Below are 26604 nucleotides of genomic sequence, written 5' to 3'. Positions count from 1 at the left end.
CAATTGCTCATAGTTTGTCATAAACAATCTATTAACAACATAAATTTCACAATTCTTATATATATCCACATACATATAATTATAAAAAATATATATAATCGATCATAGGGGTTTTGATCAAACCCCATAGGGTTAAACCTAAAACTTGTATTTTGATACGATACATAACAATTTTACACAAATCATGCAATCATATATAAATATCATCGTAAAACATATATCAAATTCATGGATTATACACAAACATCTCAAATACAACATATACAAATATACGATAAACAAATATATCTCTACCTTTAACGTTGGTGATAGGGTAAGGAACCATATTCTCACTGCTGCCTAGCCCACCCTATAGTAAGGAATTCCCTCTACCTTATCGATTGAGCTTTCAAGGTCTTCATGTTCCTCCCAAAATGGTCTCCCTAGACTCAGATGCGTCGTTTTAGCAATATGCCTCAAATCTTAGTTTTGCCCTCATTCTCGATTTTCCAATTTTTTTACCTAGCTCCCAATTGTTCCTAAACCAAGTTGTCACTTTTGTAAAATTTATTATTATTATTATTATTATTATTATTATTATTATTATTATTATTATTATTATTATTATTATTATTATTATTATTACTTTCTGCCCATATTCACGTACGGTAAATACATATATTAACATATTCCCAAATTAACGTGAAAACTTTTTAATTCTAAATTATTATCCCAATTCAAAAACACTCAATTACTATCCCTATTTATTATCTCATTTTAACGTTAACTTTTTTAACATAAAAAATATTATTATTATAATAAATCCCAATATTAATTACCATAATAAATAATAATTTATTTAATACTTAAACTTTTCAAATACTTTATTTAAATAAACATTATTATTAAATAAATATTTAATTAAAATAATCCCAATTTAAATAAAATAATAAATATAACATTACCATAAATGATTATCCCAAAAATATAATATTTTTATCTTAACACTTAATTTTTAAATAATTACTCTAATTAATTAAATATGCATTAAATAAATATGTAATAAAAATCCATAATATTATAAATTATTTTTAATAATTATAATTACTCAAATTGTTACTAAATAATTTAAAATCATCTAAATTTATAATAATTTAAATAGATTTCAAACACAACTATATTTGTATCAAATAAATGAGACACCGCTATTTTTATAAAATAATTATTTTAATTAAATAAATATTTAATTATAACAATAATAATGAGTTATTTCTAGAAATTCTAATAATTCTAACAACTACTAAAAATTAAATTATCTAATGATTATTAATAATCTAAATTTTATTTTCTCCACTCTTAACCTCTATATTTCCCGTAATTATTAAATTACTAAAATATCATCAATCTCCCAAAATACCAAAATAACTCAAATACTCTAGAATAATTTAAATATGTCAAATATAAAACACATCAACACTTCAATAATTAAATAAAAATCACTTATCTAAATTTGAGGTGTTACAAAGGCCACCACGAACCACCGCGCCAGAGGTTGCCTCTAGCAGCGGTGGTGCGTCAAAACGCAAATTAAAACCACCCTTCTCCGCGTCTCAATGTGCTCTCTCTAAATCCCATGTCAATTTTGGAAAGTTTGAATCTCAAGATCCAAACCGAAGCAAATCCAATGACGAACCCTAACCACAAATTGATAAATTAAATAATTAACTCCGGGAATCAGAGCCCAAGAGGTCGGGGCTTTGATTTCTCATACCCTAACTCATATGTTGGTAACCATATTGGAGTGAAAAGACGAAAACGACCTTACTTTCATCGGAGAAGATGAAGCTGGTGACAACAAGATTCTCATGTACATTCTTGGTCCTTTAACCCTTTATATTTCCAATTGCTCTCCTTCTCCTTCTTCTTGATTACGTCGAGTTTGGCTTCAAATTCGTTTTCGAGTGATGGCTGATTTTATGATGATGAGTGAATTCTCATTCATGTTTGATTAAGTGAAGTTGCATGATGGAAATGGATGAATGTTCTTGTGCATATATTTAGTGAATGAGATTCTGAATTGTGGTGGTCACTGAGTGAGATTATGATGAAAGTTGAGTTTTGGGAGATTTTGATGAGTGACTGAAGGTGATGAAAATCATACGTGATGATCGATCCCAGGTGAGAAAAGGATTGGTGAATGAACGAGGGTGATCCTCGAGTCAGAAGTGGGTGATGAATGATTATGAGATAGGTGATGGGAAATGAGAGTGTGATTGCAGATGATTGATGTGATGATGAGTTAATGGAAAAAAAATGAAGGGTGAAGGAATAAGAGGCTGACCCAGTGATACAACTGTGAACTGATTTTATAGGTTGGTTTAGAGTTGGTTAGGAATTTGTTAGGATTGAAACTCTGTAACTGAATTTGTGAAAGTTTGTTAGAGTTGGTTATAGTTTGTTGGGATTGCAATTGAGTTGGTTAGGGATTAGAACTTTTGTTTTGGTTTTTAATGGTTGAACTTGATTGAATGGTTAGTCATGTTGGTTTTTTTTGTATTATTTCTCTATTGATGTGAAGTTATGCTTTGAACTGGTGTGTGGTTATGATTCATTGCACCTCTGATATGTTAGTTGCTGATTTGCTATGTATGATGGATGCCTTGTATAATTGTTGCTTAAAATGCTTGTGATTCCATGTTATTATTTACTACTGCTTGCTGATTGCCTGTTGCTTATTGTTTTGTTGGGTATGGTTGTTATGTGCATGAGAATGCTATGGGTCTGTTGTGGTTTGAAAGGTTTTACACATGGTTAATGGCTATTATTAATATGAATGATATTGATGTATTGTTTTGGATGGCTGTTAATGCATATGCATCAGTGTGAAGAAATTGGTTTGGTCATATTACATTTTTTTACATAGCTTTGTTAGGCATATGGTTAATGGCTTGAAATGACCATGCTTGCTATATCATGTGGTTAATGTGAATGTTATATTTGGGAAACAGGGCACATTGTGTTTGTCATGTAGGCTAGTGTATTGGAATGTTATTGATGAAACATGCTCATGTATGCCTTGCTTTGTGAATGGGTGAATGCTTAAGTTAGGATTTGATATGAATTATATTGAATTGAAATGTTAGGGTTGTTTTGAACATGGTCATTATGGTTGGTTTGGTTGTTTTTTGTAGGATGTGCAAAAGTGGAATGTTGGAAATAAAGGCATGGCTTATACTTGAAGAAAGTGGTGAAAGTTTGGATCATGGCAAGACCAAGTGGAATACTCAAGTGAAAAATGGACATTAGGTTTTAGGATGATCAAAGTGTGTTAGTTGACTTTGGTCAACGGGGTGACCAAAAAGTCAACGGTTGACCAAAAGTCAACTTAGATAGTGAAGCTAGTGGAAATATACCCGAACGTATCGCACACTCAATCATACAACAGAGTCACCATCAAACTTTATTTATTCCCGAAGGAAAAGGAAAACATCGATAAAACCCGGGGGAAAGACATATGTTGGGTAAGGAAGTCGATTATGCAATGGGAAGGTATTAGCACCCCTAACATCCATGGTACTCCATGGGAACCGTTTTGATTATTCTCACTCGAATGGGTGTTATATCTAAAGATTAATAACGAGAGAATGGGGGAAATAAATAAATAGATAAAGTGCTCGGTGAGGATTAAGGCCCTCATGCCTACGTATCCTCATAGTGCAATGAGGAATTCATAGCTCCGTAGTTCATAGAACTATAGGTGGGAGGTGAAATAATTCTTATCAAAGTATGGTCTGAACCAAAGAATAATGTTGTTTGAACTCCAACAAGAGGTGAAGTATGAAGCCAAGAGTAAAACTGGCATTGACCAATATGTGGACTAGCCGATAGCGTCAGCCACTATATGATATAACCGAAAACAAGGAGAATTAAGTGTTTGGGTATGAGCCAAACAACTCTTAGTTAACAAGGTGACACAAGATGGAGCTCAAAGACAATGATATATCACATGGAGTGAATGAATGTAGAATATGAATGCATCATGGAGATGAACATTACGAATGAACAAAGTCACAGAATTGGATATTTGGTAACAAGTGACTGAAAAGGTATGATTTGAAACCAAAGGTCAAGGTACATTGGAATCCATAAGAAATATAGGATTTGTACCATAGAGGGAAACAACGTCTTAGCCAAAAAAGAAGGAATTAAATGTCTGGGTACGAGCCAAACAACTCTAGGTACAAATGCGGATTGCCGCTATATCGTCCTAAAAAGGTGTATATGGAATTCCAAAAGAAGTGTATCTGATTTCAAAGAACCAGTATGTCACTGGCTAGGGAACAAACAACTTAAGATCAAAGAAGAATGGTATCTTGGATCAATGAAGGAGATAGACTTTGAACCGAAGAGTAACCAGGCGTCTTAGCCAAAAAGAATGAATTAAATGTTTGGGTACGATCCAAACAACTCTTGATTCATGAGATGGACTGCCATTAACCTCCTAAAAGGATGTACATGAAGTCCAAGGAGAAGTATATTTGATCTCAAAAAGATGGTCTTGATTGATGAACGAAGAGTTAGATTAATAAATAAGGTAGCTCACGAATAATCTAGATTCTTCTGCCTACGTATTCTCATTGAGCAATGAGAAAGTCAGAGCTTTTGTAGTTCAGCCCACTAGGGCTGACAGCAAGATGATTGAGGCAAAAGAAGTGATTGATTGACTATGGAATATGGAGAAACTTGATAGCTGATTGATAAGAATCACACTAAAGTATATGAATAAGAGCGAATGCTTTGAATAGCTATGGCCTACGCCCCGTACGTAAAGTCACTATAGACAAGGGTAAGAGAAACTCTGTCTTATCATTCCTTATTACTTAAGGCTTTTGGCGCATGACACTTCTCATAACTGATAAGTTATTGGAGAATAATCCTCATTGTTGCTCCTTGAGTTGATGTTGCTTTGTATGAAGAAGACTTGGTAGTTTATTCGATTCGTATTGCACTAAAGTCTATGAATAAGGGCGAACACTTTGAATAGCTAGGGCCTACGCCCCGTACGCAAAGTTGCTATAGACAAGGGTAGGAGAAACTCCGTCTCATCATTCCTTGTTGCTTAAGGCTCGTTTCATTCAATTTGAATCGTATTTACCAAGTGTTGACCTTTGATTTATCTTGTATAACCCGCTGCTTGATGTGGCTGAGATATCTTGCGTGAAAGACTGGTCTTGAAGATTGAAGGTCCACAACATTAGAATTAATCCTATCAAGTGATCAAGTGACTTTTGATCACTTGAATGAATTATGGGATTATACATGATCAAAGAATTTAATTGATCAAAATTGCTTTTGATCAATTTGGATCGTCCCACAGATACAACCCGCGGTTATGTAAAAACCTTTTCTTTTTGTTATAGTCAAAATCACCAGGTATAACTCCACCTACCAAATAGTTTCCATAATATGCAAACCATGGAACACCAGTAATGACCAAGACGCGCTCATTAGCAAAGACATCCTGAATATGGTGTGTCTTTTCTGTTTCCTCAATCGGAGACATGTAGGACAAATGACCAACAACGATGTTCTCGCACCCCTTTTTGTCCCAGATTTCAAGATCAATTTTTTGAAGAAGTAATATCCATCTTAAAAGGCTTGGCTTTGTTTCCTGCTTAGCAAACAAATACTTCAAAGCAGCATGGTCAATATACACAATCACTTTGACCCCAGTAAATAAAACCTGGATTTGTCAAAAGCATAAACAACTTCTAACAACTCCTTTTTGGTAATTGCATAATTCATCAGAGCAGGATTAAGAACATGACTAACATAATATATCACATGCAAAAAATTTTCTCTTCTTTGTCCTAACACATGCCCTACTATAATGTCACTTGCATCACACATGATCTCAAAAGGGAGAGACCAATATGGGGCTAGCACTATCAGTGCAAAAACTAACTTACTCTTTAAAGTCTCAAATGCTATCTAACACTTTTTGTCAAAAGTGAAAGGCTTGTCTTTCACAAGCAAATTAGTCAGTGGCTTGATAATCTTTGAAAAATCTATGAAAAATTAGAGATAAAAATCTGCATGTCCTAAGAAACTCCTTATCCCCTTCGATCTTTCCAAACCCCCATGCTTGGGGGATTGTGTATTGGTATGTTTGTAAAGGGTCCAAAAGAGACGACATAGAAGGGGAATGATACAACATGTCGCCCATACCAGCTTATTGATTACTTATTTATTAGATCGAGCACTCATCAGTTGAATGTGATGCCCATTTCTCAGATCAACTGATGTCTTGTGAAAATGTGGAGGTGAAGTGGCCCCCCGTTTACTCCTTATAGGAGAGGGAGTTGAATGGAGTTGGCTACATTCCCTAAAGAAGTGGGAAATATAATGACCTACAAGATTCTTAGAAATATCTCAACCATGAGGTTGACGAGGAGACTCAATTCGCTATACTAAACACCATATATAGAGCTTCTTACTGTTCATGAGTGAATTATCTCTAACTACACAACAATGTTAAATCTTGTGTCAATCCTACAACTCTAGAGATTATCAAGTATTATATTTTAAACAAATACAATAGCTAAAAAAAACATTTTCCTTCTTTAAAAAAAGACTATATCTTTGATATTTCTTTAACTTCCGATATATATATATATATATATATATATATATATATATATATATATATATATATATATATATATATATATATATATATATATATATATATATATATATATATATATATATGATTATTTAAGTAGTATATTTTATATATAACTAAAAAAACATTTTTTATGTAAGTAATTATAATAGTATTTATAAATAGGGATTAATTAATATGCACTGTCAGTGTAAAATTTTTTACAGCATCGATTCATCACCATCATCCGTTTGCATTAATTTATAGATTTTAAAAATAAAAATCAAACTTGTTCTAATATCCAATGGTTATAATTAACTGATTATGTAAAAGTCTTTTACACTGTCAGTATATTTCAATTAAATTTTTATAAATAAGTATAACATATATAAAATAAATTTTGTTTATAAAAAAAAATACTATTAATGACATTAAAAATGAGATGGTAAATATAACGTGAGTTTGGATGTTGTTTGGTTCATGGGGAAAATAATACAAAATTACATAAAGCCAAAACTCAAAATAGAAAAAAGAAAAAGTAAAGACCACCTAACTTGCTTTCCATTGGTCAGTTTTAAGAGACGCGGATCGGCAGGTAAGTCATAGTGAGCCACAGATAAGTTGAAATCCAACGGTGGATTTGTTTCTAAAGCAATAGGTTGAAAATGACCGCGAAAGTATAAAACCTTGCTAACGCCTATCGGAAATATATCTCATTCATTATCTCCAATTCTCAGAATTCTCTCTCAAATTCTTAGAACACAGTGATTTAATTGGAATCAGAAAATGGACGCAAGCACAAAGGTGAAGAAAGGAGCCGGTGGAAGGAAAGGAGGAGGACCAAGGAAGAAATCGGTGACAAGATCTGTTAGAGCCGGACTTCAATTTCCCGTCAGTAGAATCGGTCGTTTTTTGAAGAAAGGAAGATATGCTCAGCGTGTTGGTACCGGTGCTCCTGTTTACTTGGCCGCTGTTCTTGAATATCTTGCTGCTGAGGTAAATTACTTTCGTTTTTCTGTTTATATTTTGATTGCTATTAGTTAGTTAGTAATTCTGATGAATTGTATTTATATAATATGTGAAGGTTCTTGAGTTGGCTGGAAACGCAGCACGTGACAACAAGAAGAATAGAATTAGTCCAAGACATTTGCTGCTGGCTGTGAGGAACGATGAAGAACTTGGAAAATTACTTGCTGGTGTTACCATTGCTCATGGTGGTGTTCTTCCTAACATCAACCCTGTTCTTTTGCCTAAGAGGACTGAAAGTGCTTCTTCTTCTGCAAAGGAACCTAAATCTCCATCAAAGGCCAAGAAAACTCCCAAGAAAGCTTAGATTTTGCTTCTCCCTTCTGTGTTGATATCTCTTAATCTTAGTTTTTAGGCGTCTCTCTCTTTTTAATATATAACAAGCAATCAATGTAATTCCAATGTCATTAGTTAATGAAATCCTTTTATTTTTAATACACAATGCTTTGCTGGTGTTTGTTTATGATCCACACTCCTTTCTAATTTATTATTCCATCCACTTTTTTGAAGGTTAGATATTTCACATGCACCATTCGGATTCAATTGCCGATTTGCTTATTTATGATTTAGTGGATGTTAATTTCAGATTAATTTTATAGATTCTTCATTTCTAATATCATCACATATATACAGTTAGGTCGTTTTAGGGATTGAAAAATAACAACCCATTGATACTACAAGTAAGTTGGCCCGCAAAGCATTTGGTGAACTTGCCTACTGGATGCCCATAATGTATTTTAATGGATTCTGTAAACATATTAAGATCTACTTGTATTACAACTTGTCTTCTCCCTTTTACTTCACCTTCTTAACCTCCAATGCTTTACTACGATACTTCCTCCATTATGATGGCATCATCAACATTCTAGTTATTGCCATATCATTTGGTTGTTGCAAGATCTTTACAAGGCATCATCTAATCTGTTGAAACGGCTTATGTCTAACTTAACATGAGATCACTAAATTTACAAATTCATGACCTATATTATGCTAGCTAACCATTTGATGAAATAATAAAATCAAGACCCATATTTTGCTCCTTTGCCTAGCTGATGTTTGGAATGTAGCTAATGGTTTATGTAAATATATTAAGATCTAAACTTAGAGCTGTCTTCTCCATTCTACTTTGGTGCTTTATAATTATATGTGAAATCATCTTAACAATACATCCTTGAATATGACATCATCCTCCTTCTACCTATTGTCATCTTTATTTTGCTTTCATCTTAATATGGCATCATCAAATATGACATCTGCTTGCTCTGGTTGAAGCCTTATAAAACAACTTGATCATTCCGTTAAAATGACTTGTACTTTTAGATGTAGGATACGGGGAGCCGTTTGATGTATATTGAACATGAATCTCCTATGCTCATCCCCAGAGTAATACCCCAACATAGCAAGCATCTGTTGGCCCATCTAGCCGCCATAAAACAGTTTCCCCCCAAACTTTATCCATGCGTAACAATGCGAGGGCTTGTGTCATATTCTCCCTTTCGTGCCGGTCATATTCCAGCTTGAATGAGTTCCGTTAAACAGATGTTGGAGATGTAGCTAATGAGTTCAGTTAACATATTAAGATGTAAAGTCGAAGTTGTCTTCTCCCTTATACTTCATCTTCATAGCCTCCACTCCTTTATCATTCTCTCAGAAATCATCTTAGTAATACATGTCGAATATGACATCAATCTCGTTCTAGCATCTTCGTATGGCCGCTACTTCAATCTTAACAATGCATCATCAAGTCTTACATATGCATCGTTATGTTAAAATATTGTGTACTTCGAGAATGAGCATGAGATCATACCTAAAATGCACGTCGTTGGACTTAGATATGATACACGGTTAAAATCACTTTCATTTAACTTGAAGTGAGATGTAAGTGAGACCAGTAACATGATGTTGAAATAATGCCATGACAATAAGAAGGCGCACCAATAAATAACAAATAAGCAAAATAAATGACAAATAATTGTTCTAGTTGTGGACGTGACAAACAATATTCATTGCCTTAATTGAAAAATGGCACGGAAGATTCTTGGCATGAAGCATACTATAGCAATCTCTTGTAAAATACGTTTGTTATGCTCGAAAACTCCATTTTGTTGAGGTGTGATTGAGCCGAAAACTCATGAACCATACTTTCAAAAGTGCACAAATTTGAGAAATTTGAGTTCTCAAATTCTCTTCCATAATCATTGCGAATACTAATAATCTTACCAATTTCCTTTCCATTCTCACGACACAAATGTCGACACAAACTTTCAAAGATAGTGAAAGTATCAGACTTTTCAGGAATGAATTCAATCCACATGTACCTTGAGAAATCATCAATGCAAACAAAGACATACTTCCTATCTCATAGGCTTTTAACTTGCACAAGCCCATGAAATTCATATGAAGCAGTTCAAGTACTCGAGTTATGTTAGGATGTTGAACCTTCTTGTGTGGCATCTTGGTATGATTTCCTACATTCAACATAAATTTTGCCCTCTTCATACTTGTGATCAAGAAGACCAATAATAGCCTTTCATGGACGATCTTTCTCATACTTATGAGATTTAAGTGGCCAACCATAGCTTAGTTTCACCAGTCTTGGAGATCATACACAATATAGGTTGATTCTTTTCGTGAGGAATCCATATATAACAATTGTCTGTTGATCTGAATCCCTTTATTAATTGACCATGATTTTTTTCAATGTCTATGCATTTAGATCGATTGAAGTTAACACATAGATCTTGATCACAAAGTTAACTAATACAAATGAGATTAACAATGAGTCCCTTAACTAGAAGCACACGATTCATACACGTGAGCCATGAGAGTCTAACTTCCCTTTCCCTTACAATTTTGCCTTTGACTCCCCTTTCTCCATTCATGTGTCTAAAGCACTCGTTGTCGCAATACCAATCTTCAAAAGATGAGACCCTCAAAGATGTATCAACAATATGACTTAAAGTCTCAGCCTTAGATCGAAAAACTTATTAATGACACACATCATCTCTTACCTTCCATTGAGGATGAGACTGACAGTAATAAAATGGTTTACCATACAATTTGTAGCAATAAGGTTATACATAACCTTAACGACCATAATAGTAGCAAACCCAAGAGAATTTGGCACGACCATTATGACGATGGTCACGATGTTTGACCGGACGAAAATATGACATATATTGCTATAAAATATATCCAATTAGGATGGTTTTCGGATGAAAAATAACAACGTTTTGAAAACAAAAGTAATAATATCAACGTCCATATTTTGAATATTAGTTCATTTGATTTCTTCGGATATGCTTAAATATTTTTAGCCCAAAAGGTATTTTCATGTAAGCTTCTTCGTCTTGGTCACCATGTAAAAAAACTGTATTGAGGTCAAGTTGATGTAAAAACCAATTTTGACTTGATGCTATAGACAAAAGAAGTTTTTGGTTGTCATTTTAATGACAAGGCTAAAGGTGTCATGGTAATCTATGCATCCTATTTGATTGAATCCTTTGGCAACAAGGTGTGCCTTGTATCATTATATGGTATAATTATGCTAGGAATTTAAGCTTGAAAATCTTCTTACAACCTATATTTTTTTTTTTGCTATGGAGGAGATGGTTTAGGTCCCAAGTGTTTTTTGATTGATTTTTTCTCTCCCTTTTTTCTCCTTTCCTAGCTCTAAACTTCCTCTATTAATATAATTTATGTATCAAGATGAAACAAGAAATACATAATGACAAGGTAATGAGCTTTTCTAATTCAACTTTGAGAATGAGATCATAGTAAAAAGGCGTAGTTGGACTTATTTATGATATATGTGTAAAGCCGTTTTTGACTTGACGTAAGATGCGAATAGTCGTTTTATCAGATCTAATAGATGACGATGCACTAGCAGTTGAAATTAAACGCTCGACTTTGTCTGCTATGTGAATATCCTTAGCCGAGACTTCCTTTTTGGGCCTCTCGCCGATCCTATATTGTTGCCCCTAAAATCCTTGCTAATATTAGTTGAAGCGAAAATGGCCTATGTCATGTTCTTTCTGGCCCGACCCTTGTTACGAGGGAGAGGATAATTTTGTTGAGTGGGAGCATGTCGTATTGGGAACATGCACATTAAATCCCTGTCTTGTAACTACAATATTTCGTTGGGCGAACTTCAATCACATCCTAAAGAATCTCATTTAATTGTTGTTAATACAATACTACCAATCTTGCATTGTTTTATAAGAAAATAAATGATTACAATTTAGTTAGATTTTGTGATGCTAACTATGTTGAAAATATAATAAAAAGAAAAATCACCAGTAGAAACTGCCAATTATTTGATGATAATCTCATATCACAATAAAACAAAAGTAAGTAAACAATTATAATGTCCACAACGGAAGCATAATACATATCGATTACAAGTTATAACACTTAACTTATCTTCCATATGCTTAAATATTTTTAGCCCAAAAGGCATTTTCATTTAAACTTCTTCGTATATATCATCATGTAAGAGAGTTATATTGATGTCAAATTGGTGTAAAAACCAATTTTGACTTGATGTTATAGACAAAATAAGTCTCATGGTTGTCATTTAAATGACAAGGCTAAAGGCGATATGGTAATCTATGAACTATGTTTAATTGAACCCTTTGGCAATAAGGCGTGCCTTGTGTCATTCTATGGTACCATTAGCTAGGAATTTAAGCTTGAAAATTCACTTACAACATATGCCTTTTTTTCTATGGATGAGAGGGATTAGGTCCCAAGTATTATTATTAATGAGGCATTGAAATAAGTTCACTTCTTTATCTCACTGCTTATAGACCTCATATTTTATTAATTGTTGTTTATATGCTAGATTCCAATCACATCCTAAAGAATCTCATTTAATTGTTGTTAATCTCATTTAATTGTTGTTAATCAAATCTTTAGATATCTAATGGAATAGTAATCTTAACTTTTTTTATAAGAAAAGAAATGATTACAATATAATTATATTTTGTAATGCTGACTATGTTGGAGATAAAATACAAAAAAAATCACCAATGGAAGCTACCAATCCTTTGGTGATAATCACAAATAATGGGCTAAAAATCTCATTTAATTGTTGATAATAGAACCTTTAGATATCTAAATGGATTACTAATCTTGGCTTGTTTTATAAGAAAACAAATGATAACAATCTAATTAGATTTTGTGATGCTGACTATGTTGGAGATAAAATAGAAATAAAAATCACTCGGAGCTGCCAATTCTGTGGTGATAATCTCATATCATGGGAAATAAAAAGTAACATACAATTGCGATGTTTACAACATAAGCATAATACATATCGGTTGCAAGTTGTAACACTCAAATTCTCTTTCATTTGTTTAGAGATTTTTAGCCCATGAGGTATTTTTATGTAAACTTCTTCGCCTAGATCACCATGCAATAAAGTTGTATTGGTGTTAAGTTGCTGTAATTTTTTTTTTGACTTGATGCTATAGACATAATAAGTCTTATGATTTTCATTTTAATGACAAGGCTAAAGGTGTCATGGTAATCTATGCACCCTGTTTGAATGAATCCTTTGGAAACAAGGCGTGCCTTGTGTCATTCTATGGTACCATTAACTAGGAGTTTAAGCTTGAAGATTCACTTACAACCTATGCCTTTTTTACTATGGAGGAGAGGGGTTAGGTCCCAAGTATTATTATTAGCAAGAGATTAAATTAAATTCACTTCTCTATCTCCCTGCTTCTAGACCTCATATTTTATTAATTGTTGTTTATATGCTAGATTCCAATCACATCCTAAAGAATCTCATTTAATTGTTGTTAATCGAATCTTTAGATATCTAATGGAATACTAATCTTAACTTTTTTTATAACAAAAGAAATGATTATAATATAATTATATTTTGTGATGCTGACTATGTTGGAGATAAAATACAAAAAAGATCACCAGTGGAAGCTACCAATTCTTTGGTGATAATCACATATAATGGGATAACAAAAGTAACAAACAATTGCATTGTCCATAACATAAGCATAATACATATCAGTTGCAAGCTGAAGCACTCAACTTCTGTTCAGGCATGGAAAAATGTTGGACCAGATGCCTGTGATAATGTGTACAACCAGTTTAAGACAAATGGCAGATTCTGGGGACAAATGTTAGATAGGATGTATGAGACATTGCATACTAGAAATAACTAATTTACAACATAAATAGCAAATAACAATTAAAGCAATAAAGAACATAAAGAATTTTTAATCCAGTTCGGTGAAACCACACCTACGTCTAGGGCGAACTTTACCCAAGAAAGTGTTGGTGTAAGCCCTAAAGGCCAATACTTTTGGTACTTGTATCCACTCCTTTAACATATTAAGATGTAAAGTCGAAGTTGTCTTCTCCCTTATACTTCATCTTCATAGCCTCCACTCCTTTATCATTCTCTCAGAAATCATCTTAGTAATACATGTCGAATATGACATCAATCTCGTTCTAGCATCTTCGTATGGCCGCTACTTCAATCTTAACAATGCATCATCAAGTCTTACATATGCATCGTTATGTTAATATTCACTTTGAATGTTCCATTCCTTACATGTTCTGATTTTATAATCAGCTCCTAATTACAATCATACAACTTCAAAATATTGTCCTTCATGGTAACTAAAAATACTTTTTTCAATTAATTGACCTACACTCATCAAATTGCTTTTTATGCCAGGAACATACCACACATTCTGAATCAATGCAATTTTACCATTATTAAGAGCTACTATGACATTTCCCATTCCTTCAATATTCAGATACTTATCATCAACACATATGATCTTGGTCCTCTTACTAGAGTCAAACTCAACAATCAATTTCTTATTTCCAATAAGGTGATTTAAATAACCAGTGCCCATGTACCACCAATCTCCCAAAGACGCATAATCAGACTTAGAAGCCATGAATAACACATGTTCATCATCAAAATCTCCTCTGACTATGTTTGCTTCTTCTGACTTCCTTTCCTTGTTTGACCAACAATCATCAGCGAAGTGCCCAAACTTCTTACAACAGTAACACTAAACTTTCCTCTTGTCATACTTATCCTTCCCCTTCTGAGCACTCTTCTGCCTTTTAGAAGTTGAGGTTTCTGGATTCTGAGCACCATCTGATCTCTTCCTAGCTTATGACCAAGACTTATTATGATATTTCTTACTAGAAACTACTTTCAGAGCCTGTTGCTCTACCTCCATCTCAAAGTTTCTCTTAGTCAAACGCAACTCTTATGCCTCTAGACTGCTTTGTAGCTTTTCAACTCTCATGGTGATAAGATTGTTAGAATGTTTAATTGCTACAACAATGTAATCAAACCGAGGAGTAAGAGATCTAAGTACCTTCTCAATGATATTTTCTTTAGAGAGAGTTTCTCTATACGACTTCATCTCCTTTATGATCAGAATCACTCTAGAGATGTAGTCAGGTATCTTCTCATTGTTCTTCATGCTGAGATTCTCATAATACTTACATAGAGACTGAATCTTCACCTTCTTCACTGATGCATCACCGCCGTAGCACTGTACCAGTGTGTCCCATGCAGTCTTCGTCGTTGTCGAATAAGCGATTTATCAAATAGATTTGCATCCATACACTGATGGATGTAGAACAACACCTTCTTCCTCAGATCACATTGAGCATTCCTCTGCGCATCCATTGCATTTGCCAGAAGTGCAATCGAAATGTAACTGTCATTGAAGAGATCAAGAACATCTTGAGCGCCAAACAACACATGCATCTGAATCATCCATCGATTACAGTTCTTGCTATCGAACACTGGAAATTTAGTACTCAGATTACCGTTTCCGTTCATCTTCAACCTCTCAAATCTCACCAAACACTAGTGTTTCCCAATCCCGCTGAATCAAGAAATGTGATTCTGTTACGATTCCGATCAAAAGTTTAATACAAATTCAAGAAAAGAAATCTATCACACAACACCTCACTATTCACTCATGTTTCCATGTGTTTCCCTGTGGATCTGAACCGGAGCTCTAGATACCAATTATTGGTGCAGAAGATGAAGAAGATGAAGATGGAAGAAGAGAGAGAGAGAGAGAGAGAGAGAGAGAGAGAGAGAGAGAGAGAGAATTGAAACAACAAACTTCCACTACTCTTCAAAATAGTTACAGTAAATGGTTACACACTGCCACTCTATTGACAATTACACTTGTTTACATACACAAACAATAATGCTACGTAGACAAAAATGCTAACCTACACTAGCTAGGTTATGCTTAACAAAACTAATACTACTACTGAATATGAATTACTTCTAACACTAGCCTTCTTTTTTAATTTTTCCTCTCTTTAGGTGGTAGAGCTAAGTTTATGAGTGATCTTACTATGATTTGACTTGCTGTTATTTGGTCTATAATGATGATATTTTTACCGATGTGTCAATAATAGTGAAAGAAGTAGATGAGAATATTTTTTTTTAGTTTGTAAATTGTTTATGGGTAGATTAATGGCGAACTCATGATTTTTCCGACTGACTTCAATATTCTCTACCTAAACCTGATGATCTTAGACTTCTGTATATCATTTTCACTTTTTTAAGATTTTGTATTTGTTTTAAAAACATCAATTTTCGTATCACTTCTAAAACAAATACACACAATTCATATTATTTTTATATAATTTCACTTTTTTAGATGTTTATTCTTAAAAAAAAACATTAATATTCTTATGTTCAATTATTGTATCACTTCTTAAAAAATATACACAAATCAATTACTATTAAATAAATTGCAAGAATTTAACTTTTATATAACTTTCATGAAATACATACAAATGAACTATCAATTCTATCTTTTTCATTTTTAAATATGTTCAGTTTCTTTGTAAAAAAGTCCAATTAAATTACCAAAATAGTAAAATCAAATTAATCTAACACCAATACAAATTTAATATCATTGTTAACATCAAAATCCTAAAATCAAATTGAATGAATTAGTCTAAACACTAACTACAAGAAAACAATAAAAATTGTAAAAAAAATAAAATTAGGACCAGCATTATATGAAGATTTTTTATAAATAATCAATTTTTTAAAAAAAATTACAAAAATATACATAAATATACATAAATTCAAAAAAATTACAAAAATATACATAAATTCAAAAAAATTACATAAATGGGCACTTTTGTGCCCTAATGTCCACATTGGCGCCACCCTAGATGGCGCCTACCCTTAAAAGGAGGGCAGGTCGCCACTAGGAGTGGCGCCTACTCCTATTTTTTTAATTTTTTTTTTATACTTTTTTTAAAATTTTTTTTAATATGTTTTTAATTATTTTTTTAATTTTTTAAATTTTTTTAAACTTATTTTAAATTTATTAATTTATATTTATTATAAATTATATTATTTACAAGATATATATATATATATATATATATATATATATATATATATATATATATATATATATATATATATATATATAAATTTAATTTATAACTAAATAATATTATTTATAAATTTTTGGGAGAATTAGGGTTAATCATGTTAGGGTTAATTAATCAATTATAATTAGGGTTTATTGATCGGTTATAATTAGGGTTTGGTAGTTATGACCTAATTCAAACCCTAATTCTCCCTAAGACTAATTAATCAAGTGCGACACTAATTAGGGTTAAGTACATTGGTGTACAACCTAGATTTTTTTCTATAAATAAAGTGTTATTTCCTTGCATTTTCTTCATCACTTTTTCCTATCACTTTCTCTATAAAGTTGAGTTCATGGCATCCCCTAGACCGTCATCATGGCAGCGAACATCATCAAGGCGGCCGGATCCTGAACCGGTAATCTTAAAAAGGGATGGGCATGTTATTTTCTCGCCTGTCAAACCCCCAATGGAGATGAAATTTTGGAACATCCGTTTGTTGGACCAACTAAAAAGGTCCTTGATGTCTTGGTTAGAGGGAGATTACCAACCTGGTGAAATCATCAGAAGGATTCAGAGGCTTAGAAGAAAGTTCTCATTTGAAACTGGAGAAACGGTGTGTTGGTGGGTTGAAGTTGAAAGCGACATTGATTGCATCCAAATGATGCATGGATCAGATGACATAGTGTTAACTGTTGTAATTTCCTAGATTTTAATGGTTGTTTGTGTTGTTGTTCTTGTATTTGTTATTGTTCTAGTACTTGTTCTTGTTTTAGTACTTGTTCTTGTTCCAGTATTTGTTTTTGTTTTAGTATTTGTTGTTCTAATGTTAGATGTTTGTGTTTGTTGTTCCAATGTCATCTTCTATTTGGAATAAAAAGTAAACTTTATTGATAAATAGCATTGGTACACAGAGTTATGAATATGAAAACTATGTTGTGGAACTAGATCCACGATATGGACATTTGTTCTTATTATGCCCCAGTTGTCGACATATGCTACACTTCCTCTGCATTTTCTCTGCGACGTTCATTTCAGTTCTAATGCGCCTACTGTTTGGGCGACCACTTTTATTCCGCCGCATCGAATCGTTGTGCCAAACAATTTCCCCGTCATACTCTGGCCAATATGCCTCCAATGCTACCACCGAAAAGGGATTGTCATATACATTTAGCAATGCTGCAACTTTGTAGATGGGAGATACTAGCGACAATGCATCGAAGTGGGTGTGTGAACACGCTGCAATGACATGGGAACAAGGCATACGATAGGCCTGAAATTGACCACAGTCGCACCAACAGTCTGGTATTAGGACCCTATACTCTTGTCTGGGCAGCCCCTGGTTGTGGTCAATTGTTTCCTTGACACTAAAAGTATGGCCATGGCGGTCGAATTGCGTAACCCGATGGCTGCTGGCTTTGGCAGATTCCTGCCTCATAAACTTCATGCAGGCATCACTATATACTTGACTCGTCTGTAACACTGCATTCCAGCGCTTGCCTCTTGTTACGAACAACGTTGCCATCCGAAAATAGGTCGCATTCACCAAAGCGGTTACCGAGAGGTTACATATGCCCTTAAAGACGCCGTTCATTGATTCCACAAGATTTGTTGTCATGTGGCCCCACCTCACCCCATCGTCGTATGACCTAGTCCACTTTGCTCTGTCAATATTATTGATCCACCTCCCTGCATCAGAATTTGCTAACACTATTTCCCGGCGGTAGTATTGGAATCCAGGTTGGTTTAATGCATACCCCACGTTTATCAAATTTTGCTTCAAGAATTTATCTTTGAACTCCCGCACAAAATTTTGAGCAATATGCCTGATGTAGTAGACATGCGTAGACGGGGGGTCATGCCAACCATTTGCTGGATTATTGTATGCACTGTCTATAGAAGCATGCCTGTCAGAAATCACACAGATGCCGGCTTGTGGAGTCACGTGCGTTCGGAGATTCTTAAGAAAGAAACTCCAAGCAACAGCCGTTTCTCCTTCTACCAATGCAAAGGCTATTGGGAAAATATTAGAATTTCCATCCTGTGCGACCGCCATCAGTAACGATCCTTTGTATTTCCCATACAGCCAAGTTCCATCGACTTGAATAAGCGGCTTGCAGAATGTGAAACCGATGATGCAAGGACAAAATGCCTAGAAAAGTCTATGGAATATTCCATTACCTTCTAGACGAGTTCTGTCAGGGGATTGTGCCGGCAAGGTCTCCATTATAGAAACCGTCCCAGGTGAATACAAATGTAGTGCAGCCAGGTAGCACGGAAGTTGTTTGTATGATTCCTCCCAATTACCGTATACCAGTTCAATTGCCTTGGTTTTCGCTAACCAAGCCTTTCTGTACGACGGTGTATATTTGAAAACAGCAACACAATGGGAGATAATAGTTTTGACCTTGAGTGACGGGTCAGCTTCAACAAGAGGTATTATGGAATGGCAGATCATATCATGGCTAAGTTTGCGATGATCCTGTGCCATGTTTGTGTTGACGCAAGTGTGAGCTTGAGAAATGGACCCTATCACCCACGCATTATGTTTCTTCTTGTATGATGCCATCAACTTATACCCACACTCCGGGTTTTTGCATAAAATAACGTATCTTTCAGGGTTTAATTTGTTAACATCGTAGTCAACACAGTTTTTCAAGTGCCAGTTTTTTATTGCTAACAGACACTCTTCCTTGGTCCAAAATTGGTCACCCTTCTTTAACTCCTCATCAGACCTCATATATGGGTTGTAGAACATATCTGATGAGGGCTCATCCTCGCCCAAGTTAAGGGTTGTGAAGTGCGCAGGCGGTGAGTAGCGTTACACTATAGGTATTTGTACTTGGTCTCCGTCTTCGTCTTCGTATTCGGAATCACGGTTCACCAAGTCATCAACCACGTCTTCTGCATCATCAACCACATCGTCTTCAACGGGGTGTTCAACATCTTGTTCGTCATCAACCACAGGATCAATAACCTGTGACTGAATATTCTGAGTTGGTTGAAATTGTTCCAAGACAATGTACAACACTATATAATCGTAACCAGAATACTCATGGTTACGAAACATGTATTGTGCCTCCATGTCATTTTGAATCAATGACTTATAAAACCTGACTGAGTTATTTTCAGAAAAAAAGGTTGTTGATAAAAAATTTGGGACACAGGTTGTCTAAGTTTGAACTCAATCTTTTTTTTCAGATAAGAGAAGTCAGCTCCTCTATTTAGACAAAAACGAGTGCAATCGGTGTTTCTAAATAGGAAGCCAGACATATCACATTCATAAGTCTCACCATTCACGTGAGCTTTGATTTTGTATTGTGATGAAGATGCCATGATATGTGAAGATATTGTGAAGATTTTGTGAATACCTGTGTGAAAATTTGTGTGAATACTTATACTCACGCATGCCTACATACATGGATTCAATTGTGATGCATGCGTTAGACGTGTCACATTTTTGCATGCAACACATCCACCAAGCCTTCCCCTAGACAAGACAAGTGCAACCTAACCTGTACCAATGCATGCTAACCTATCCACCTAGCCTCCAAGATTCTCACGCATGCCTATCCATCAAAGTCATATCCACCTAGCCTGCAAGATTCTCACGCATGCCTAGATTACATATTCAATTGTGATGCATGCGTTAGACGTGTCATATTTTTGCATGCAACACATCCACCAAGCCTTCCCCTAGACAAGACAAGTGCAACCTAACCTGTACCAATGCATGCTAACATATCCACCTAGCCTCTTGGATTCTCACGCATGCCTATCCATCAAAGTCATATCCACCTAGCCTGCAAGATTCTCAGACAAGACAAGACTTCAATTATTCACCACCTAGAGTGGCGAGTTCATGTCTTACCCTGACCTACTGATGCATGCAGTAGACGTGTCAAAATTATTACATGCATGCAGCTCCACCTAGCCTGCAAGATTCTCAGACAAGACAAGACTTCAATGTATTCGCCACCTAGAGTGGCGAGTTCATGTCTTATCTTGACCTACTGATGCATGCAGTAGGCGTGTCTTATGTGAAGACATGCATGCAGCTCCACCTAGCCTGTAAGATTCTCACCCAACTTTGCAATACGGTTATAAATAGCAGGTCATTCTTGAAAATTTTCATCATCCACTAACACTTTTTTTCAGAGAACACCGACGAAACTTTTCATCAACAAACCTACATTCTACATTGCAATCATGTCTCTTCTTACCATGGGCCAAGAACACAGAGGCACTAGGGCGAACATTGCCTCATTCGTAAGTTTTTCTTGAACATTGCCTCTTTCGTATGTTTATAATTTATTTTTTAAAACTCCAAACTAATGATTGTTTATATTGTTTGTTTTTAAAGGATCCCAAGAAATTTTGTCAATGTTCACACCCTATGGCTTATCCAGACCCATGGTGCGTACCTTACATAGAGCGTGCGGGGTTCGGTCATGTTATGCATGTGGTAAATGCCACAATTGATGTGAAATTTATTCTTGCTTTGTGTGAACGTTGGAGACCAGAGACACACACTTTTCACCTACCAACTGGTGAATGTACCGTCACACTAGAGGACGTGTACATGCTTTTGGGTTTTCGAATAGATGGTAAGCCTGTGACTGGAAATGTTCAACAGCCCAACGAACTATGTGTTCAAATGTTGGGCGTAGATCTAGTCGAGGGTGAGGGATCTGCGAAAGCAAGGGGTCAGGGTATTAAACTATCGAGCCTCCAATTCTACCACGACGCTATAATTTTGACTGAGGATTCGTTCGAACAAGAAAAAATAATAAAAACAAGGTTTTACATTATGTTATTATTTGGGAACTTGCTATTTCCCGAAGGCACAGGAAATAGCATAAACTTTATGTACTTGAGTTTGCTCGAGGACATAGATAGAATAAGCACGTATAGTTGGTGTTCTGCTGTATCGGCTTTCCTATATAGCTCTTTGTGTAAAAATGCACAAAATGACCACTGTACATTTTCTGGATGTGCTTTTTTGCTCCAAACATGGGGGTGGTGGAGATTGCCGAGGCTAGCCCCCGAAAATCCTAACGACTACTCCTTCCCCTACGCAACTAGGTAAATTTATGATGTTATTTCATTTTGTATATTTATTCTATAAATATTTTTAAATAATATTATTTATCTTTTTTTGTTTAGGTTCATTGCAACTGGACTAGATTACAGTCTTACCCCGAAAAATAAAATAATATTTTATCGTCAACTCTTGGATCGTCTCCGAGCACAAGATGTATTACCACTAAATCATTCATCTTCTAACTAATTTATTAATATCAAGCATTCTCAATAAATAACATATTTATTTTTTTCTTTGCAGTTTATTTGGAGACCATATTTGGGATTGGAACATCAACCCAACCCCGAAGATGCAGCTGTTTGGACAGCAAAAACGGCTATCACGCGGTTCACCACTGTGGAGATGCACCAAAGTGACCGTGTCAAACTGCAATTCGGAATGCATCAAGAAATCCCAGGCCCCCCAATGTCTTTGGAACCTTGGCATCTTAAAAAAGTCAGCCACCAGTGGTATGCCCAAAATTGGAAGACATTTGCAAAGGAGTTCCGTAAAATGTGGAAAGAGCGTGCCCACTATGTTCTACAATTTCCGGTGGCGCCCAACGAAATGAAGCCGACAAGGGAATATGTGGATTGGTATAGAGCAAATACAAATCCAGAAATGATTGTGTCTGACCCGTTCTATTTGGACGATCCCCGAATGCAACAACCATATTTCCAACAACAACAACCACCACAATATTCCCAACAACAACAACCACCACAATATTACCAACAACAACAACCACCACCATATTACCAACAACAACCACCACCACCGTATTACCAACAACAACCACCACCACCGTATTACCAACAACAACCACCACCACCGTATTACCAACAATAACCACCACAACACATGTCCACCCCCAACCAAATCAACATTACATACCACAAACTCAACCCCAATATCATGAAGATTACAAACACCAACTTCAACATTCCCACCACCATCAACAGTCCCAACACCTACCACAAACTCAATCCCCCCACCAACACCAATCCCAACACTTCCATCACGACGATGTCCCGGGCTCTTCCAGTCCTCCACTTAGCCCCGACACAGGTATACAAGAGGATTACCAACAAGACTAATACACACCACAACAGACATTGTTCTTTAGCCAACCCGATTCAACCCTCAACTACCAAAGGCCACATTTCGAAGGCGCACCCAACAGGAGTTAGTTTGTCCCACCGAGACAAAGCTTTGAGGGCGCAGAGGGCACCCGCCTTTCCTACAGCATTGAAGGGACTTCGATCCAACCACAACGGCAAATGGCAAGGGGACGCGTTACGACTAGGGGTGGGAATAGGGAAGCATCACCACCACGTGAGCCGTCTAGACGAGTAGTTAGACCTTCCCCGTGCGGATCGTACCAGGGACCGCATAATATGTAAAAAATCATGCATTTTAATTAAATTTTATAATATTTGTCTTGTGTATTATTTTAATATAAATATATTGTGTTTATTAATATAAATTAATATATATATATATAAATTAATATATATATATATATATATATATATATATATATATATATATATATATATATATATATATATATATATATCTTGTGTATTTTACAAATATATACATAATATTATTTATTTACATGTATATAAATTAATATATTTTAATAATTTATAAATATATTATTTAATTATAAATTAAATTAATATATATAAATTATATATATATATATATATATATATATATATATATATATATATATATATATATATATCTTGTAAATAATATTATTTATATATATGTATTAATATAAATTAATATAATTTCTAATAAATATAAATTAATAAATTTAAAATAAGTTAAAAAAGATTTAAAAAAATTAAAAAAATAATAAAAAACATATTAAAAAAAATTAAAAAAAAATTAAAAAAACAAAAAATTAAAAAAAATACAAAACTAGGAGTAGGCGCCACTCCTAGTGGCGACTTGCCCTGCAATTTAAGGGTAGGCGCCATCTAGGATGGCGCCAATGTGTTCATTAGGACAAAAATTGCCCATTTATGTAATTTTTTTGAATTTATGTATATTTTTATAATTTTTTTTAAAAAATTAGTTATTTATAAAAAATCTTCCAGCATTATATTGTCTACATGATTCAACCATTTAAATTATTTATAGTTAAAAAATATTATATGAATTATTTTATACAAAAAGATAAGTAATTTAATAAAGTTAACAAAGTTTTAGAATCATTTTTTGTTAGAACTTTAGAAATAAAACAGACCAAGCTAATGTATTACTAATATAATAGTCAAAGAATTAATGGCAGGTAAAGAACATGGAAGAAGAAAAGAAAAGGAAACATATGTTGTAACAATTATAAATCGATCGTGCATTTCATTACATTTCTTTGGATAACAATAATAATACTATTCTATCGTTCATTAGCAACGTTTAAAAGTGAAATTAAAACAAAGCTCATTCAGATAAGTTAATCCTACAGTTATTGATAGTAAATAAATTAGTTATTAAAATTAATATTTGATACATTCAAAGGATGAAGAGCTTTGGCAACATGGTGACTAGTGAGATCATAGTTTTGAGCATGTAATAGTTTAGCAACAGTGAGTTGATAAGCTCTCTCTGAAGGATGAGCAACATCCCAGAAAAAGTAGGCTGCAGTATTTGGACATTGGAAAGTGAACCTGTTGCAAAATGTTCCCATTTCAAATGTTCCACTTCCACAACATCCATTCATCACATTTTGGAACCCTGATGCAGAAGGATTCGTTATGATATCAAGCATTGGAGTATAAACATCAACAAACTTAACATCATAATCTGGAAGAGAGGCCTTGAGGCTGGAAACCGAAGACGATAACATGCCATTGAATGTTTGTGCCAATACATTCTCAAAATCTACACATGCCCTTAATGATCCCCCGAATGTAGACCTAGCTGCAGGTAAACAGCCCAATGGTATTGTACTTAGAACCCACACATGTCGTGCTCCCAGTTGATATAGACTCTGAAATTAGTAGTTAGGGTTTGATATTATAATCTCAAGAGAAAAAGTTGATGAAATTTTGAATGACAAATGCACTCATACAAACCTTTAGGAAATTTTGACTTGATTCAACTAACATATCCGCATATACATTGAAAACCAAAGTTCTTCTAATAGTAAAAGAATAAGCGAATGCAACATCGTTGTTTCCTGCTGATATTATAAACAACGCCTTCGATATGATCTTTGATGATTTATGTGTTCCAACTGCTGCTCTCAGTTTTTCTATGTATTGTTTGAACAGATTCAGTTGAGCTCCCATGGTTAAAACTCCTCCCTACAACACAAAATATTCATTATAAACGGACGGGTCAAATCCAACACAGAAATCGTTTGCACGTAGCACGATTCCAACGTGTGCATGTGTATGCATGCATGAAATTTCAACAAACTAAGTATTACTCTATTAGTTCACCTGCGCGTTTGCTGTCAAATCGTCTAATCCTGAACCGCCTGATGCAAAGCATACTCCGGTAGGAAGGTCTTTAGCCGTTAATTGTGGGTTTAGGTAGGCTGGTAACGTGTCTTTCACTCCCATAGCCGCCGCTATACACAAATTTTAGACATTAAATCTATTAGTCTTTAGCTATGTATATTTTTGTTATAAATTGTGAAACTTCTGCTAGAAATGCATAGACTAATCCTTCGACTCGACATGTAATACTATAAGCAGCAAAATTCTTAACACTCATTACGGCCGAGATAGTTATATAATAACATGAAATGAGAATGGATTATTAGTGCTTGTGAATGTGAAGGCTTACTTATCACATCTGATAGAACTTTGCCGTTACCGAATCTACCGGTGGCAGCTCCTCCATAGAAATCCCTTCCATAGGGAGGAAAATTACACTTAGAAGCAGTTGCAAGATTGTTATTATTTCCGGTATCAAAGATTGAGTCACCAAATGCAAACACTGCAGGATATACTGCATTGGCATTTGCTACAATTGCAATATTAGATACTCTGCCAAATAAAACAAGAAAAATTGTCGCTAACCTCACCCATATTAAGTTCTTCATTCTACTATTCATTTCTAATTTTCTTATAATACAGTGTCAACCACACTAAGGTATTTATTTTTCTTGAACATCACTAAGGTATTTATATATACTAAATCTACGTTGATATATTTTTCTTGTTTTAACTTTTAGGAAACTAATTAATATTCATAAACGTGTTTGATGAATTTTTAACTATATATCTTAAGTTATAATGCTAAGCATAAATACACTTAATACTAATTTAATTCTTCTCTACCTTTATAATTTGAACAATTCAGTTACCAGAATAATAAAGAATGAAAAACAGTAGAATATTTTTAATTAGTCTTTAATACGTAATTGAGTTGATATTTTATTTAATTAATGAATTAACTTATGTTAAATGTATTT

The 26604-nt window shown here is 34.3% G+C and overlaps 2 protein-coding genes across 2 annotated transcripts; one reads left to right on the top strand and one right to left on the bottom strand.

The window, feature by feature from the left end:
• The first annotated feature begins 7296 nt into the window (after positions 1-7296).
• Positions 7297-8132, top strand: LOC127086642 (histone H2A.2-like). The gene is made up of 2 exons (XM_051027436.1): positions 7297-7639; positions 7728-8132. The coding sequence occupies exons 1-2, from the start codon at positions 7430-7432 to the stop codon at positions 7974-7976; spliced, it is 459 nt and encodes a 152-aa protein (XP_050883393.1). The 5' UTR covers positions 7297-7429; the 3' UTR covers positions 7977-8132.
• Positions 8133-24663: 16531 nt separating this feature from the next.
• LOC127082199 (GDSL esterase/lipase At1g23500) lies at positions 24664-26232 on the bottom strand. The gene is made up of 4 exons (XM_051022436.1): positions 25974-26232; positions 25625-25755; positions 25256-25486; positions 24664-25170 (listed from the first exon to the last, which is right to left on the bottom strand). Exons 1-4 carry the CDS (start codon positions 26230-26232, stop codon positions 24664-24666), a joined length of 1128 nt encoding a protein of 375 aa, XP_050878393.1.
• Positions 26233-26604: the final 372 nt, after the last annotated feature.

Source organism: Lathyrus oleraceus, chromosome 5 (assembly GCF_024323335.1).
Source record: "Lathyrus oleraceus cultivar Zhongwan6 chromosome 5, CAAS_Psat_ZW6_1.0, whole genome shotgun sequence".
NCBI classification, from domain to species: Eukaryota; Viridiplantae; Streptophyta; class Magnoliopsida; order Fabales; family Fabaceae; genus Lathyrus; species Lathyrus oleraceus.
This window is presented reverse-complemented; position numbering and strand designations above follow the sequence as displayed.